Raw genomic sequence first — 20,056 nt, 5'->3', positions numbered from 1 at the left:
GAGGTCTTTAGTTTTATGATTTGTTAGGCCAGATCTTATGTACAAAGCCAAAAGCTTTGGGGGTGCCTTTCATCTTAGCTGATGTATCTGTGTCACAAAAAGTGGTACACAAGGGGATGTGTACTAAGACGTACGATGGAGACAAAATATGGAGACTATATGAAGAACAGGTTAATGCACAGACAGTAGCGCAGTGGTGCTGTCCCTGCAGACCTCCCCACCCCAGAAAAAAACACCAGTACACGCAGTGCTGAATGGTCACATGGCGTATAATAACACTTGGTGGATGACACCGGCTTAGCTGATAAAATGAAACCACGGCCTCGCTCAGTCATTAACAGGGAACGCCTGTGAAGTATCTGGGCCATGTCTCATTCCTCTGAAACAGCCAGCTGGTTTGACACCTTGGCTCTTGAGATTTCCACCAACTCCTTCTCTTCACTGTAGCCTGCGTCTCTGTTTTTCCTATCTCTGTGAATCTAGTTCTTCCTCTTTCCTTTGCTCCTTGAGCCTCATCCCCCCTATATGACCCCTGTCCTCGCTTTACCCCCGTCATGCCCCACTTCTCCTCCCCTCCAATGATTCTGAAAAAGCAGGCAGCCCAGGTCCTAAGCCCACCCACCGAGGGAGCACTGAGGTTCTGGGGCACCGAAGCTCCTCCTCTCTGGCGCTCGGAGAGCTGGAGAGGCGACAGATAAATAAATAAGGGCTGTAAGGAGTGAGGCTTTGTGGCAGCTGCTGAACAAATTTATGGTGTTTCTGATAACAACTCATCATAGCCGTTAGGCCTCACTGACAGTGGAGAGAGAGGAAAAAAAAACTGGTGAGCCCTCTTGACGAGGATGTTATAAAGGGGACAGGTTATAAAAGGGACAGTTCAACTATTTATTTTTCTCAGCAGTGTCAGTTTTGTTCATCATATACTAGTCAGCAACTTCGCACAAGGGGCCACATAAAGCGACATTTATATAGGAACCCTGACAAAATCAGGGTTTGGCAACTCCACTAAGCTGATTATTTTAAAACACAGACTGAGTTCACACCAGTTCACAATGGAAAGGAAAGTTGGAGGTGTGATGGTTTGCGGTCGCAGGGCAGCAAATATTAATCAAACAGTGATGAAAACATTTTTTTGGGAAAACTTTTAATAAATGCCAAAAAAAAAACGAGTCAAGGAAAATTAAGCAGTTCATTTTTATTTAATCAGCGGTGTGCCATCCCTGGCAGGAGCCAGGCTGTGATGAATGAAGAAAAGCCTTGTGTACAGTTTGCTAAAAATATTGGCTTTGTCATTTTGAGTTTTAATCCAAGATGGACTAATTTTCCACTGTTAATTGCGAGCTGTCTAGAGCAGCAATAATAACTGCCAGATCACTTGACTCTTAAGGTGCGCTTCAACATGAAAGTAATGTTAAACAGATTTCAAACTGGAATGTCATGAAATGCCTGTGCCCTGTCAAGATAGTGGCCATTTCCATTTTACACCAGCTAATAAAGGCTCAATTCATACAGACGAGAGAGCAGCCGGTTTTTAATCACGTGAACGTCTAAGTGACATAATGGCTGCCATGGGCTGCAAATATGTGTACACCCTGTTTAGTAAAAGGTTCCAGCAGAATGTTTGTTTATTTGTATGTAGCATCTAGTCCATTCCTTTATCTATATGCCATTTAAACCAAAGCAGTATACCTGGATATCACAGTAGGTCTCCAGAATGAAAGTGATGATGATCATTTGTCATGTTACATTTAATGTTTTTTTTTTTTTGTACCTTTTTTGTTTAAAGTTGACAAAAGTCTTGTTAGGCTGACAGAGATTCGACCTCTACTGTATATTCTCTTGTGGCATTCACAGCCTTTTTAAAATTGTAGCATGCCCATAAATATCAAATTCGAATTCGTAAATTGGACAGTTGGACAAGGAGTGAATGTGTTTCAGTAGGACAAGGGATTGTAACGTTACATTTGAACACCAAGTCCATCTACGCTCATGGATGGGACGAAATCTAAAAGGCCGGGTTTTAATCCGGCAAAATCTGAGAAAACCTGTGACTTTTCATTATTGAGCTTGGAGCGGTTGCCATAGTGAAAAATTTCAACTGTTGGCTTGAATGTAAGGACACTAAATCCTGGCATTATCTCAAACTGTTGACAAAAACTATCTGCACATGAAAAGTGAAGCGGAGAACCTTTTTCAGTCTCCAAGGCACAGACTATACACATAGATAGAGATAGATTAGAGACACAGTTAATGAGGCATACATATGTCTGGATTCTGAACATTTTCATCTTTAAAGTATCTTTACACTCACCTAAAGATATCTTATGGATTTCGGAGAGGCTTACAGATCTTTATGTCTGCGGTCTATGGTCTACAACTGACACGTTTTGTATGATGTTTGTTCATTTTTAAAAGGTTACACTATTCTGCATACACATTTATACATTTTAAACACTATCAAAAAGTGAATTACTGAAATCTAAGTAAATATCGTGATTGCATATTTGCATTTTTGATAACTATATGTTCTATTACACAATTATATGATTGGATTGCATTGTTTAGATAGATCACACTTTGAAGAATACATGTGGATGTTTTATGTTGTGGTATTTAATCTATTTCCTGCTCCTACATGGGGAGGGTTTAAAGGTCAGGATTAGCTAGGGTACAGCTATTCCTGGTGTCTTGATGCCATTTTAGCAGAATGTGTCAAGCGTTTGCTGACTGCTTAAACATGGGTTTGTCAATCAAACAATGTCTTTAACCCACTGCACAATATTCTAGACCGACAGATTTAGTTAAATGCCATAAATGCATCTTTCAAAACCAAGTAGTTTTAGGGACTGAAGCCTTTTACCTCCTCTCCTGTTACTAGAGGAAGTACACTGAAACTGGCACTGAAAGTGAGAGGTCAAACTAACCATAGCATATTTATTTTCAAAGGTAACTGAGTTAAACTTGAAAAGCAACAGAAGAATCAAGGTAATGCCAAGAACGCCAAGAATGCACAAGAGGGTTTCTTGCACAAAATGACCAAAGGAAAACGTGATAACAGATGGGAGAGGGAGAAACAAGGAGAAAGAAGCAAGAGGAAAAACACATTCACAAATCCACCCTACTTGCATCCCAAAAGAATACCATTTTACATTCAAGTGGACAAGGTCCTCAGTGGCAAAACAAGCTCACTCAAGTGTTACTATTTTCCCATTATGAAATTGAGGGAGGGATGAGGTGAGAATAGCTCTATTCCCAATTTCCCTTCTTTTATTGGTCAGTCATTCCTCTCATCGGCCTATTGATCTCAATTTTACCAGACTATTTCTCTCTACACTGCCTCAGTGCCACCAACAGCCTTTATACATAATTGTAGGTCTGCTAAATGAATGTTGGACAACAAATAAAAGGACAGAAACGGACATTCACCTGGTGAATGCTGATCAGAGTCTGCATTCACTCATCGGGAGTGAAAAGAACCGGTTTGCTTTAGACTGAGAAAGAGACTAACAACGTGGTATTAGAAGTCAGAGGGGCCCGACAACATGTAGTGATGGGAAAGAAACACCATGTGCACACATTCAGTACATGAGAGCAGCGTCCCTCATAAGTCTGTCCTGTGAGGAACACATTTACACAACAGAATGGACAAAAAAACACACACGCGTGCACACACTGACAAAGAAAAATGTGCCACAGTGACCATTTTCGTCAACCTTTTGACTCGGCAGCTGGATGAGTGAGAGCAAGTGTGCACACTTTTATTTTCTTAGCAATGGCTGTCGGCCTGAGGACGGACAGGAGATGGACTTTTCACCGGGTGCTGCCCAAATGCAATCTCTCACGGTGTCACCCGGCCGGCGAGGATTCTTAGCTTTGCAGTCAGTGGCATTTCATGGCATAATTGAATTCAGAAAAAGGCTGCAGGTACACAACAGGACTGTTCTAACGCTCCAGCAATAACGACAAGTTTTGTGGGGAGAGAGGAAGGAAGTTTGAAGCAGAGACATTCTCTCACTTCACTTGAGCAACAGACAAATCTGGTTATGACAGTGACAACGGGTAGAACATAGGATTAGCTTGTACATATATCTCCAGCATGCCAGTCTACACATACACACACACCATACCATAATTATATGCTTTAGGATACTTCAATACCTATACATGGCAAGAGCCTCAGGTCATGCTGTATTATGATGTCTCTCTTTATTGAAATTAGGCGTAGCTTGGAATTGATTACCCCTCAGGACAATGCACATGGCCAAGAGATAAAATATCTCTATCACTGATGCACCAGCAACGGCTGCCTGACTTGCAAGAACAAAGACAAGTTGCGAATGGCCCAGAGTTGCTCATTAAAAGCACAGTCTGCTAGAGACTGACATTGAAGATTCAAAAAGGGACAGAAATTAATGGAGGTGCTCAGGTATTAAATATATTGCCCTCCTTCATCTGTTCATCTAATCTGTTTCCAATAGTGCACTTTTAGCTCACTGCCAGTGCAGCCCTGCCCTGGCGGGTTAATCTGACTTAGTTAATCTGAGTTACTATGATCTCTTATCATAGCAGGGCTCCAGACTGTGACCTTTTGGTTGCATTTTGCAACCATTTTTGGAGACAAGGATACAACATTCCTCCTGCTTCCTCCTGTATGAATGATGTGTGATTGGATGAATGAGGATGTGATGTGAAAGTGCTTTGAGTAGTCGAAATGACTAGTAAGGCGAATACAAATACAGGCCATTTAGCATTACATTTTAGAACTGGGAGCATCAGGGTGACTTTCAAATATGCAACCCCCCAATTCAATTCTTTATAAAAAAAAACAAGTATGTTGACATTAAGAAATAAATCTGACATATAGTACTGTGTTTCTGAATGCTTTCTGTGATACATGAAAGTTATTACAATATGCTTTAGAGTACTGATCTTTAGGAAATAAAATATTGAAACCCCAATTAGATAATAAAATATATGTAAAATGATTGGTGTTCTGTTGTATTAATCAGTGATACAGTTAAGATGGAAAAAAAATATGAATGTGTTGCATTGCATATCAATTGGAGTGGTGCTCTAAATTTTTTGATGGGGCTCCTAAAATGTTCCGTAGGGAGCATCATTACCTGTAAAAAAGTTAGTGTGGAGCCCTGGATAGTGTCAAACCACTAAAGGACAAAGTCAGTGCTTTATTAAGGACTTACAATGGATCCCAACTCCTCTAATATGTGGGCAAATAAATTGCAATTCAATTCCATTTTGCAGCTGTAAAACAAGTTATATTCAAAATGTCACAATGTTAAATACACAATGTAGGCATCAGTAAATAATTACTCTCTTATTCCAGTGGACTCTTATTTAGACTATATAGCCTTCAATAACCCAGTATGGTTGGATTTCACAGCTTTCTATTATATCCATCTCACCAATAAGCCTTTTAGCTACAACTTATAAGTTTAGCTACCACAACAGGGACGAAAGTGATCGAGATGAAGAAGAGGACAGAAAAACAAGAGTGGGAAAATTGGTAGTTGGAAAGGAATGGAGAGGTGTCCAGAGTACAGATAGGAGGTAAAAGACACAACACAACAGGAAAATGGTGAGGCAGAGATAAAGCTGAAGATAGGCGTGAGGGATAAGGGGGGAGGAAAAGAGGGGGAAAAAAATCATAGAATGATTGCTGTACAGGGATCAAAAATTGACAAGGATTACCAAGACTGTATCCCTGACTGGGCATAAATTAGTTGGTGAAGACAACCAAAGGAGAGATGAGACAATATAAACTCTAAACACCCCATAACCCAAAAGTCCACTGGGAAATGCTCAAAGGAATTTGTCGGGTTTTTTTCCTATTTCAAATGCTACAAAGGCACGGAGGGGCATAACTAATTTTTTTTGTTTTAGTACACAGGAGAAGAAAGCACTGAAAACCTTACCGAATCTCATTGCTATACGTCATTATGATACAGTAGAAGGGCATAAGTAACGATCTGTGTGTGGTAGGTAGAGGGAAAACAGTAAACTAAAGGAGGTTGACTTCAAGAAAGTTGTGAAGATTGTAATATGCTGAAAATAGTGGCGCTGGTCTGTCAGTGTACAAAGGCTGCTATAACCTACAACTTGAAAGTGCTCGAAAAGATCAGACGTGTCAAAAGAATCTAACTTGGTGAACAATTTGAACAGCGTCGCAATCGTCACTAAAAATATGCAACGTGTATCTAAGTATCAGAGGCTTGGCTTTGCCATTTTTGAAAGTTTTCAGTGCTGTACTAGTCTGCAAATGCAAAATCAAACAAAGAAAGACTCGAGCAGAGAAGCAAAATCTGGCAGACCTAATGCTCTTCTTCACACACACACACACACACACACACACACACAAACAATATACAACACCAGAGCTCCAGGTCATGCATTGCCCAATCCATTTCTCTCTCCATCATAGCAAACAGCATTGCCTGTGGCCATGCATGTTGACAGTAAAGCATTTGGAGTTGCTCACAAGTGGACACCCACTCCATCCCTTTAGACTTTGTTATCACAAAGCAAAAATAGAAAAGGGAGAAAGGAGTGCGAGCTGAGTGGGGTGAAATTAACGTCTTGTGAGAATGGGCATGGCTAGACTCTGGCTCCTCCAGGACCCGAGGACGCTTAATCTCGCTGCAACATCTGGTGGAGGGTGGGCAGGCAGAGGCAACATCAAGGCATCCCACTGTCCAAAGGCTCTTGAGCAATTTCAGAGCTGAAGAAATACGCCGCTCAGTTCTGTTCCACCCTTGGTCATTTTTCCCTTCCAATGATGTTACTCTGTCCATGTGTGTGTGTGTGTGTGTGTGTGTGTGTGATTGTTTATTTGTAGTCTACTCTTTTCAAGTGCTTGTGAGTAAAAAGCTAGCCAGCAATCTTCCACAATCGATTGCTTTGTTTGAACACTGCAAATCTCTTGTGAGTTCAATGAAAAATGCACAGTTAAGCTTTATTGATCAGAAGGAATGGACAAATAGCATTGTTATGCTATGCTGTTATATGAATAAATGCCGATCGTTCTCAATTACTATGGCACTGTATCATTTTTAGGCCAGGCCAAAACAGTATATCGCCGAGGCGGTCGGACATTTAACCAATGGTATTCAAAATAACAGCAGCAGTTGGAATTTGAATAAGGATCATGGACAAGCACCATTTGTTCCAGAAACAAACAAAATCTAGGTTAATACCACAATGACATCAGTACATTTAATATTTGCTTTACTCTGTGTTTTCTCCTTCTGGTGCCTTGACGCACAAGCATTTAGAAAACATTCACATTGTTGGTCTACGATTTTGTTTTATTTCTCCTGAGCAAATAAGAACAAAATCCATAATCTGGTTTGGATGATCCAAAGTAATCTCTCATAACTACAGGCCCCACTCAAATTTATAATCCTGTATCTCTGGCCAACATCAAACTCCATTTTTTTATGCCGAGGGGAAAAGAAAAAAATTGTTATTGCCCTCCCGAGGGTGAGATTAAGTTGGAGGTCTGCGTGGCCCAGAGAGAAAAGATCATTAGCCTTGATCAGATTGATTAAGATCAGCGTGGGCAGCTCAGAACATCCCTCACCCAAACAAAGCACCAGGTCACTTAATCTATCAGCCGGTCTCAGAGGCCAGCCACACTGACCGGGGTTAGGTTTGATCTGTCAAGTTGTATGTGAGCCGTTTTTCTCTTAGCTGCGTTCATGGTCATGGTCCATCAGGCCGTCACTTGGAGGAAATTAAAAATGGCCATCCTTGAGCATCTGAATGAGCAGCGTGTATTTTTACTGCCTTGGCAATGTATTATTTCTTCACTTTTTTTATTTTCTGTAAACTGACCAATTCTCTAGTTCGTATTTACCAAAAATAAAACCTCTACCATCACAGACTGTCTTTATCAACCACTCCTAGCACTACTAACACAACATGGCGAAGTAAGGGCTTTAATGCTTTGCACAAGGACACCATGGTTTCAGTTTGCATTTTAGCAATGGATCCAGGTGGGTAAAATGTCTTGATCATAACCCCATTCGTTTAACCTCTAGGGTTCCACTGCCTCCGGCTTTAGTGTCGCTTCTTCATTAGCCTCTACAGGAACACCACTGTACCAGGCAATTAGTTAAAGCTATGGTTACATAATGAAACTATACATCACACATAAAGTACTCTAGGAGGACATGCTTGGCCATCAGTACACAGATGGCAATGCGCGGCTGGCTCGCCGGTAAAAACAGGTCAGTGTCACAGGCAGATCATCAATCGAGGCCCTACAGTGTAAGAGCAAGGGCCACTGGTCGCCTTCTAGGGGCACCGACCTCCTGGGGCTTTCAGCTTCTCTCTGCATCATCAATCTCAACAGACCTTTGAACACATGGTCGCAGACACTAATTAGACCAAATACGTTCACAGGGAAACCCTAAAAATAGGAGAGAGGAGTGAAGTAGAGGGCTTGGTATCAAAGACAATGAGCCATTAAATAAATCTATTGAGCTGTCTTCGTCCTACACAACGCACTGGGAACTGGGAACACAACTCCTTATTTTTAATTAAATGACATGGCTTTGGGGAGCAAAAATTAATTGAGGTGCTACCATTTACACTTCAGGACTTTTCAGTTTTAGTAAGTTGTCTCCACAAAACACCGTATTCTGACCCTTGTGTAACATTTCGAGTCAAAATAAACTCCAAAGCTTTTTCAACATTCTTTAAAAGCCCACGGGATCTTTCATATTAGAGTTATGGCATGGCTGGAGAACACACCTAGACCTCTGCACAAGGAGAGGTGCTCCCCCTCTCAAATTGCTGGAAGCCCTCATAATTAATAGACAGCTTAACCCACAATACATGCCCTTGACCGGTGCAGAAATATCTGTAGAACATACTTCAAATCAGTATGAAAAGGTTAGCCTGGGTGATATTTTTAATAAATACCCGAACAGTCCACAATATTTTGTACTTTGGTACGACTTTCTACTATAACTCTGAACTGTACATCTGTAAATGTGTTTAACTTTCGTAGTCCTATTAAAGCTAACAGAGGGCCCCAGAGTTCCTCGGGAGTTGCCTGCACTCCCTCGGGTCTGTCAGAGTATAATCACCCCTCTTCACCCTCCTCCCCTGTTCATTCTCCACTTCTCTTCTTCTCAGTTCTCATAAATCGTTCTTGCCTCTCCTCCCTGCCTTCCCCCTGACATTTTCCCATCTGGGGCTTCAGCTATACTAACATGGGACCCAGCAGCAGGGTCACTCACAAAAAAGCATAGACGTGTACGCACACACACACACACGTACGGGCATTACAGGAGGCTCGTGTCCCTAACAAACTGAGAAAATGTCACGCAGTCTATAAGTAGACACACTGTACATACCGAGCACGGACCAGAACTCAGAGTTCACAGGGTTAGCTCGTTAGATAACAATGAAATGACACTACGACTCATGCTTTTTGTATTTCCAATATGAAACAACATAAACAACTCAGTCTTGGTATAAAGATTGAGAAATAAATACAGCATTTATGTTTCCAGCTTTAAAGAAAACCTAGACCAACAGCGTGTTTGTCAAAGCGAGTTCCCTAACTGGTGCAGGCAGAGTGATCCATCACCTTAAAGTCAGCAAGGAGGAAATGCAACTTCAAAACATACACCCACACCTAGTCAACAGTTAACTACGCTGTACATACAATCAAAAAATCTTGTTTATTTCAATCTAAGTGACTTTACAGTCAAACAAGCTGAACCAACCAGCGGGTGAACCTCACCGGTGCAAAACAGGGACAGGCAACAGTCTGCAAACACATTTACTGAGGCTGATGTATCCATAAAGTTCCCTACATCCAGCACTGGTATAGTGCCTGGCCCAAGGGCTAATGAGGCCCCCCAGGAGCACTGACTGGCAGACTTTGTTCATGTTTATTTGAGATAGAACAGGTAGGAAAGCAGGAAGACAGCCTCTCAAAATCACCATGTCAAATCATGTTAACTTTAACAGAACCTTGATAAATGTTACGCTGACTCAAGATGGCCGAGCTGACTTGACATTTCTCCTTTTTTTAAGTATATATTCCTGCGTGAAATATACAGCCGTATGCTTCTATCTATGGAGATAAACCACGATCAAAACAAAATTAAATAAAAAAAAAACAAGTGATAAAATAAACAAGATGGATACATTTTGTTGCACATCCATCACTTTTGTCTTGTTCAGAAAATGTAATTTAGGCCCCCCGGAAGTCACTTATAACCGCAGTCCAAACTGACAATGCCCCCTCCCCAGAGGGAGGGCATACAGCATTAACAAGCAGCCAGCATCAGCAACCATGACAGCATTAAAGGGAGCCATCAGAGGGCCTGAGGAGTAAAGCATCAGTCTTACCTTCAACAGCATACTCTTCAGCTTCACGGGAAGGCCCGAAAGGAGTGCATGGAAAAGAGAGAAAAAAGATACAAAGAGAAAAGAGAGATTCATTAGATGTTGCTTTTTGATAAATGTTTCCCTTTTTGTTCTTCTTCTTTTTCTTCAAAAACGTCCATGAGATAAAATCTAAATAAAGAACGCCAATGAGGCTTGAGATCTCGCAGACTTGACAGCGAAGCAAAACTACATCTGCTCCCTTGAGCCGGCAAATTAGTGGCCAGCAAACCAGTGATCATTTCACAAACACAAATAATACGGACTTAAAGAAATATCCAATTGGTGTGTAAAGAACCCCTCAGCCAGCATAATGTAACCACATTACCACCTGCAGGGAACAGGAGGCATCAGTCAAAGAGGATCCCCAGCTGAGAGACACTGACTCTCACACACTTCTCTTTGCTTTAATGATACAGTGAGGGGGAGTCAAACAGATCAGGCTCCAGCAGGACGCTTTACTTAAAAAAGCTACCCTACAGCAGCAGAGGCCAATCTGTACTGCTGGAAAATAAAGCTGCAGCTGCCTGCCACTCTAGAAACCCCATGTTGGAAGACGGGGCGCTACAGAAAGAATGTAAAACAGCCTCCAGCATGTCATGGCATCCCCGCGGAGAGCTTGGCATTTTGATCTGCTGTTGTGGCTGCTGGGCCTGGGTCTTCATGGAACACTGCTGTATTAAGTCGTAGCATGGTCAGTGACGCTTTAACGTGACTCTACGCTGCGCTGCTTCAATGTGTTTGTCTGATAAAGTATTTCAGTCAGGCCGTTCACAGCTGCAGGCACTTTGTGCCACGGCAGCTCACGCTTCATGGAAAACGACGAGGTCAATCGCAAAAAACAAAATATTCCACATTTTAGAGCTTCAAAGGACAAATCTATTTTTTTTATGTATGATCCGCATAAGTCCCATGTGATGAGAGGCCTACATAGTTTAGCAGTTAGCATTAAGATCTGATGGTAACAGCAGCCAATATGGCCGAAAAAGTAAGCACGTCAACCAGATTTCCCATAAGAGTTCCTAAAAATGGGGTTCTCTTGAATGCACCCATGCATGGCTGAATCAGATTGTTGCTGATGAATAGTGGACAATTAAAGACCTCTCGGAATAGATTGCTCAAAGCCTTTTGAGCTTAAAGAACGATATCACGCCCTAACTGAACCCACAGAGTTTATAATTCACGTTTTCCAGGACAATATTCTCGCTTTGCTCCTCAGCTGTCACCTTCCAAACAGAGCTAGGACACCGACCGTACAACAGCAACCCGCCAAGGACGTCTAAGCGTGACAAAGCGTGACATTGGGACTTCTTTAGTTGAGGGATGGTCTCACTGTGCATCCCTGCTGCCTGGGCTGTGCTGAACCAAATTCAATGGGAAAAGGTGATTGTCACAAGTACTGCCATTTACCAAAAATCCATCAGCATAAAACTATAAAGATTAAACCTATCTTAAAGTGTAGACAGTTTTGAGTGCATTTAAGCAGCAAAAGGATACCAGCATACTGAAAGCCCTTCATGAATGATAGAGCACTGGCCTTGCTAAAGCATAGGAACCGTCTGATCTAGAGTACCGGCTGTTTATATAATCTCTGGCCATGACTCTGCCTTTCCTCTCGTCTGATCTCTGATCATAGTCCATCATCCTTTCTTTCATTGTGCTCCCTCATATCCTCCTCTCTCCCACCCAGGCTGCAGCAAAGGATGTTTGATGTACAGTAGAGGGTGTTTATATCATCACCGGCCATGACTCTGCCTTTTGCCTCCACTCATCTCACAATATAGTCTCTAATCTTTTATTTTCTTTGTGGTCCCTGTGTCAGTCAAAACTCAGCTAAACGTGACTAAATAACTCATAGAGCAAAACTGCTCCTGTTCAGACTTGGGAGAGAGAGAAGAACAAAAGACATTTTTAAAAGCCGAAACACTGTAATCTCGGATGGAATGGATGTTGGTTTATTTGGCTTCAGTTAATGAGGAACAGCACTTTCGTCAGACACTCTAAACTGCTTTGATAGGCGGATAAATAAAAGACCATTAACTCATCGCTTTATGCTCCGTTTAAAGAAACATTGTTGAAAAGTGGCAAAAAAGAAACGCTGACAATGTTTCCAGTTTCAATACAGTTTTGTGTTTGCACATAAAAGCCAGATAAAAATGTCTTAAGAGTGCCACTTGAAGCGTACTGCATATTTCAATAAGTTTAACCTCTAGTGTTTTTTTTTTCCCCCGGTTACATTCCCATATGACTCCTAGGAAGACATTAAGAATCTTAAGATGATTAAGAATCATTCCTCAAGAGGAAAATAGACAGCATCGCTAATTGTTAATCTATAGCATTTCAAAGATGGCTCTTACTTGACAGAAATTCCATTTGAGCGAGCATTGTTTCACAGTGGGAATAGTTGTGAGTTCCAGCCTTAGGGAAGAAATACGATTTCAGTCAAACACTTTGCAGGATATACCCCATCTCTCTAAGCTTCTCCCTTTTATCCCATTGATAGTTTCCAGTAGTCTTTACCACCCATTACCTTTATCCCAGAGCTGTTTCCATTAGGGTGTATCCCACATAGCCTCAGGCTTTCAGCTCTGCCAGGATTCTAGTCTTTTCAGTGTACTTTGTGATTCATATGGGAATGTCGAGAATGATTTCCGCGGAAAAAAATGCTCAAAAGCTTTCCTATGTATATGTGATGCCCCAGTGCAAAGATGGGGCCCATTGCTAAGGCTCCGTCTGAGATAAAAAGAGAAATAAAAATAATTTTTTCCGCCCAATCTAAGACCAAAAGAAATCTGAAAGCTGAAATGCAGACAAAAATTGACAGCCAGTCAAATGTGACATTTCTTTCTTATATCTCTAAATTAGTGTGCAATACCTCCAGCAACAAAAGTAAAATTAATCAAGGAGACAGTCACAGGGTATAACAGAGAGCAGGACGTGGGCTGCAACAAAAATAAATGAAATAAATTCCGAAGTAAAATTCTGATGAAGCAGTGGAGAAGCTGGATTTCTTCACCAATGAATCCCCGAGGGCTTTGGAGGCAAATGAGAGACTTTTCAGACCTAATCCTTACCAAGCTAACTAAAGGATTTACTGAAGGGAGAAAAGCATGCCTGCATCGAAAAACAACCCCCTCTCCTCCACTATCCTCCCATTTTCTTTGCACACGAAGAAAGCAACACAATTTAGCATTGGTTGCACACAAAAAGAGCGTTATTGGGCAAGAAATAATGAGTTATACCAAATGTGCGTATTTACAGCTAGGGTTGTACTTTGCAATTATGTTTCAAACATAATCATAACTTTATCAGCATAATTGCAAAAATATCATTAAAGAGTATTTTAGAACTTTGAGAAATGGTTGCATATTATTTATTTTTGTATTTTCAATTACAGTAACTAACTCCTTGTTAACTTCCATGACAAATGCAAACAACTGCATATTGGATACATCTGAACTAGATTATATTTTTGGATTTAATTAAATAAAAACATATAAACAGAGAACATTTTGCGATGGGATGGTACCAGCCACGGTGCCAAATTGGTGTGTATGGTGCAATGGAACACATGACATGAGAACTATTGCAGATTTATTCACTATGCAAGAAATATTTTTGATGAAACTTCCAAAAATCACCTACCCTAATACTGGCCATCTGAAAAGTAATTTACTAAATACACTAAAGCTCATCTTAAAACATATTACCATATTATGCTTACTCACATATCAAACTTTTTTGAGATAAGTGAGATCCTGCCATTCAGGTATACAGATTCCCTCAACCAACCCTGTCACTGGCCCCTTGCAGCCACACAATCCACACAAGAAATCCGTGTATGCCTCCTGATTAGCCACACTGTGCACCTCTCTGTCTGCTTGAGTGTGTCTGTGCATCTCTCTCACGCTCCGTAGACACAACCGACAAATGAGTGGAATAATTAGGTAAATTAAAAGTCACAATAACAAACAGCAGCGATACTGTTTCTTAATAAATACTGGGGACGGGCAGGTTTGCGTGCCGGCCATGGAGCTCAGAATTACTGCTCCTACTGTGTCAACAGCACAGTCGGTTAACGTTAGCGGCAAAAAGGAAGTGGGCAGTGCTTCAGGGTAGAGCCCTGTGTACGACTGTGTTTTTAAAATCCCACTCCCTCTGGATTTCTGACCATTAACGCCCACATCTGAAATGCGTGTGTTGCATCCCCGTCCGCTCACGTTATGCGTGCATTCCAGACTGCATGCAGCAAAGTTTAAACCAGCTGCTCCTGTGATATTTAGGTATGCATTCGATTTTTGCATTGAGCCCAGCGAGACCTGAACGGAAAATCTAATGCATACGTGTTTGTAATAACGAAGCAAATTTTTGTTCTCCACCTCTGCATTTAAACCAAAGATAATATAATAACTGCCTCTGTTTAAATAAAACACTTTGATTTGATTTTTTGAAGATCATTTGGCTAAATGATTGTCGTGTTTGGTCATTATGAGCCACCGTACTTGTATGTCTATCCATGGCAAGGCCAGTAATGTGCTTGGCTCTTGTTTATTATCCAATTTTTTCATATGGTGTTCAAGTCTTAATAAACCAGAGGTTATTTCAAGACAGTGTGATCACTGATTCACATATAAAAACATTTCGATCATTTTACTTTTTGTCCAGCCTCTCGTGCTGTACCTGGTTTAGGATGGATTATGTTATAGTCACAGTTGGAAAATCTTCCAATGAGGGTTGAATGTGACCTACATGGCACTGGATCAGTAGTCCAGTGGTAGTCCGTTCCCTTCCTCATACCTCCTACTTCCAGTGCCCTCGTTCAGACCACACCCATTTTCACACTTTGAGCTTTTGATCGAAATTTTGTGACTGCATCTTACGCGGTTGCACCACTACTGTGGTGACATAATCTGTTCACAGACAGACATATAAAACACACACAGACTCACAAGCCGAAATCAATACCGGCCGACACTGTCACAGGTGGTAATAAATACAGTGATATTCAGTGATGGCCACTACGCTACTACTACAGTTGGATTTGTTGTATTGTATTGTAATCGTGTGCACAATTATCCTGTGCAGTTACATCATGTGCAATCTATCATGGTCATATAGTGTATACAGTTTTTTATCTTTAATCATCACTTACTCTCTCCTCCTTTTGACTCCCGTAAGACGTGCGTTTCCCCCCGTGTACGATTAATAAAGTTTATCTTATTACGCTGAGCAGTCATTACCTATTGGACAGATGTTACAACAAGATGGGAAAGATGGGAATCTTGTTTAATGGACAAAAACAGCAACTGTTCAGTCTAATGCGATGCAGCACGACGGCACTGAACAAATGTGAGAATGTGTAGCCACAAAGAAACGAGTTTATGGTAAGAAATAAGTTCATTTGTAAAGTTAAATTATATTAACTGTGTGTTTTGATCTTAAAAAATACAGTATTGCTGTAGTTATACAGCTATATACACAGATACATATTGCTGTGTAACTGTATACTGTATATATATTTTGGCCACTAAGCATAAACGCCTGCAAATATTCTGTCCATTAAGTGATTGGCTTAGCTAATGTGTCCATCTGTTTTCCGGCTGCAGTTTAACAATTCTGTGTTTTTTGTAGCTCAAATGTGGCATGAAGCAAATAAGTCACCAGAATGGATCCTGGAGCAGCACACAGTGCAACATTTTCTTCGGATCCGCACAGGTTATCACATTACCCAAACCATTCCGTGTTAGAGTTACAGTGGGTTGTTTTTTTCGCTTGTGGATGTCAACAAAGAGGCCTCATATAGCTGTGTACGACAGTGGCTTTCTTGTATTGAATTCTATAGATTAAACCAGAGTGTGGCAAAAACGTGAAACTTAATTTGAAATATCCGCGTCTTGCTTTGGACTCTGCTTACGCGGACCGCTTATTCTAAACTTCAAATGCAAAAAAATAGTATTTCACGTGGTCCGTGTCTTATTGAGTCACTCTAACTGCACTGCAGAAAGAATTTGAAAGTGTGGTATTTTGGCCCAGCGGAGTGTCACTCAGGGAACTGAGATTTCAAAAGTCAAGGAGGAAGAGAAAAAGCCCTTTCCATCCAAGGCTATTTGACATGACTTCAGAGAGGCACTGAGGAAAAGAAATGACAACATTAGTGAATAACTGAGACGGAGTAAGTAGACAGAAGACAGGCAGATGGATAGAAACATGCACACATACACACTCACTACACCCCCTTTTCCTCCCTCTTTACATTCCAATCAGAGGGAGGCTTTGTCCTGAACTCACTCCCACATTGTCAGAAACTTTCTCTCTGAGTGACAAGCTAATCCGCGAGACATGGCCTTTGCAGATTTCATACTAAATCTTGACAGCAAAACACAAAACTTCTACCCAACAAATGTGCAAATATAGTTGAGGCTTTTCTAATCCTGATAAAGAAAATAAATAAATAAACAAACTGACTGATTTATCTAGCAACAACACAGCATATGCGGTATTCGCCATTTAATGCAGGATGCCGGGAAGGGAAAGAGAGAGCCGGGGTTAAATGGAAAAGCATTAGATAGTTGCAACCTTAAACAAATGTATAGAGTTCTACCCAAAAAGAGCTGTTTCACCTACTATCTCTATGCATTTTGATGCATATCAATATCAATCCATTTTCAGATGCAACATCATTTCAATACCTTTTCCACTTTAAGTACAAATTTAGGAGCTTGTTAGTTAGTCTGAGCAGGGTTCTACGCTCTGAGAGCCTTTTAGGCATGCTTCTTATAGAAACAATCAATGCAAATCTGCAGTACATCTGTAAAACTTTAAGACTTGATAAAGAGACTGGTGTAACCCCGCACAATGCTGACTCATAAAGCAAAAGCACGTTTCAGAGGGAGGTCACAGAGAAGTAATAACTTGAGTAATGAATGGGGCTGAACCTCTTCTGCCAATGTCATCACAGCACTTAGTGTTAAAGTTAGAGCGTGGGGTAAAGGGAATGATTGACATGCATCAGGGCCCTCGGACAAGGTTCAATAAGGACAAGGTCAGACATAGAAACAACAAAAGGAGGGACGGGAAGAGACAAAATACAAGACTGAAATTTTGCAGTGGCAAAATTGGACACTAAAATGCTTATTATCTTTAAAGTGTGGTAAATGTAATCAATGTACAGCTAATAAATAAAGGCATTTTGCCGTACACTGTGAGAAAGGCCGGATTCGAAGAGCATGAGCTGTAAAACAGTTGCAGCACTTGGATTATTTTTGTGTTTCTGTAGAAGAAAAACAGCAATGATGTGTTTCGGCAGGGGAGTGCAAAACAGAACTGATTCCAAACAGTTCAAATGAGACGTGCGCTAATTACGAAGAGATGATCGCTTGACTAATAGGGACCGACTAGGGACAGCGAGAAGCGAGAGGAGGCAAAAAGACAGTAAGGGAAGACAATTTGTTGATGCTCTCCAAGGGGGTTGGGGGGAGAAAACATGACTGTTCAACAATCTGTTCAGTGATGAGCAGCAACGAAAAGGGTCTTTGCGCGGTCAGATCTCGCTTCCAATGCTGTTAGCTTGCCAAAGTCAACCTAAATAAAAAAAAAGGCATGGATGTTACATTAAAGTTTGCAAGCTGACTTGTTTTGAATAGATAATTTCCATTACACTTCAGCCTTCTCCTGTGAGTGTCACATGATTGACAGGAAGAGTAAAATAACCCAGCACTAATATAAAAACACTCGACTGAGGTACAGTGATACACTGCAAAAAACGGAATAAATCAAATGAAGGCTCCATGTTTGCTGTGATGGGCTGTCTAGCTCCGTCTAAAATTCCTCTTTCTCACAGTATACCGGGATGGATGGCAGCAAACAGCTTCTTATGAATGGAAGAAAATGAGCCCTTATATCTCCAACTCTGCTGACTGTGAGCAGACAGCAAAAAAGAAACAAGCAGACCACTGACAAGAACTATAGCGGTTATCCTTCACAGATTACTTGCATCGCACCTGAGTTGCGCAGAGAGCTTAAAAAACACTTAAAATGGTGACGGCAAAAAATGGCAGGTACTTAATGATTTGCATTTCCTTTGTGTGTGTGTGTGTATAGCCAGAGAATAAGTGTGTCTTTCACCAGTCAAGCATTGGTCTGGCTTGGCAGCCTTCCTGTCCATTAGGGCTCTCCAGCCTAGCGGACTTAATGACATTTGATTTTCAACTTGGCTCATTTTTCACTACATTTAACCTTGATTTTAAACTCCATTGAAGTTTGTATTAATATCATTCACGTGTCACTGCAATTAAATTCTGAAGTAATGACTAGTGCTCAGTTAACTAACAGATTAATTTGAGAGCAAAAGGAGAAACATTTTCATGTTTCTACATTTGCCTGACATCGAAGGACGGGAATTGAAAAGATTTAAACGATACCAACGCCACTGGTGCCATCGGTGATTCTTCTTATCAGTTCGTCTCTTTAATAATCACCTCACTGATTCTTGATCAGTTTTCTGTGTGGAAAAAGTAGGCCTACACAGGTTTTTAGTTTAATTTCATGATCTCTTAGGTCTGAACACAGTGTTTGTCACAAATGAGAGAATATTTACGTTTCCTTAGTCCACTTGTGCATAGAGTGTCAGATACATGGCATTCCTGGGATTTATGTGTCTGTTCATATTGTGCAGAAAGATGTTTCAGCATGTTGCTGGTGTTTCCTCTGTCAGCCTTTTCTGCTGGGCCTCCTACTTCAGTGCTAACCTCCATCACTTGTTTGGCAGCTTCCAGTGGAATAACACATGGGAGCTTTGTGTTGTTGCTGGTAAGCTGCAGCCTTTATTCTTAACAAACTGTACTTTTATTGCTGTTGTTACTGTTGTCATCTGTCTACAAAATATAAAGGCACGCTTTGGACCGTTTGCCCCTCCCCACCATGACTCCTCCTTTTCTAGTGGTACAGATGCATGACTTTGTAGTCACTGCCTTGCAGTACTCAACTGTCTGCATCAATAAAAGGAAATGATAAGCTTGTAGGCATATGATTCTGATGGATTTAACAATTAGGGGCCTGATCTTGATCCATCCATAGTGACAACATTATTCCATGATGTTCAAAGCATTCCAGATTGAATTTTGAGACAAAACGCATGGTGCAGGGTTCAAAATGTACAATGTCAGATCAGCCCAACATGATCTCATGATGATCATCTTATCTCGTGTAGTATATCATAGTGGATAATAACAAATGTTGTACCTTGAACACCTCAAAACATACTGACAATGGGAAAAAAAAAACTTTATTTCCTTCCACAACCAATTCCATGATGTGTTCTACGATCATAACCGTAGAGCTAATTCACACACAACGGTAAACGTGGCCAAGCAAAAGAGGAGTGGAGTCGTTGGCGCTTCTAGATGGCACTGATGGTGATTTAAATCAGTCAGTGATTTCCTACATTTCCCAGAATGCCTTTTGACAACCGAGAGACAATGCAGAAGTGTCTATTTGACGGTTGAAACAAGCAACAGCTGAGCATATTACGCTTCATCCAGTGAAGAAGAAGTGAGCACTGCATCACACCATCCAAACAAAACGTGTCTTGTGGCTGCCTAGCCTTCTGTTCTATTAAGGCTGCTGTCAGTAGTGT

The 20,056-nt window shown here is 41.0% G+C and overlaps 1 protein-coding gene across 1 annotated transcript in view; it reads right to left on the bottom strand.

Moving 5' to 3' along the window:
* nrxn2b (neurexin 2b) overlaps nucleotides 1-20,056 on the bottom strand; it is a 520,316-nt gene that overhangs the window by 469,345 nt on the left and 30,915 nt on the right. Inside the window, exon 2 of the mRNA XM_070854280.1 lies at nucleotides 10,387-10,407. Coding sequence (XP_070710381.1) covers nucleotides 10,387-10,407 — 21 coding nt within the window. The remainder of the gene's footprint in view (nucleotides 1-10,386; nucleotides 10,408-20,056) is intronic.

The sequence above is a fragment of the Pempheris klunzingeri genome, chromosome 23 (genome assembly GCF_042242105.1).
Source record: "Pempheris klunzingeri isolate RE-2024b chromosome 23, fPemKlu1.hap1, whole genome shotgun sequence".
NCBI lineage: Eukaryota > Metazoa > Chordata > Actinopteri > Acropomatiformes > Pempheridae > Pempheris > Pempheris klunzingeri.
Note: the sequence above shows the minus strand (reverse complement) of the source record. Positions and strands in the feature narration are given on the sequence as shown.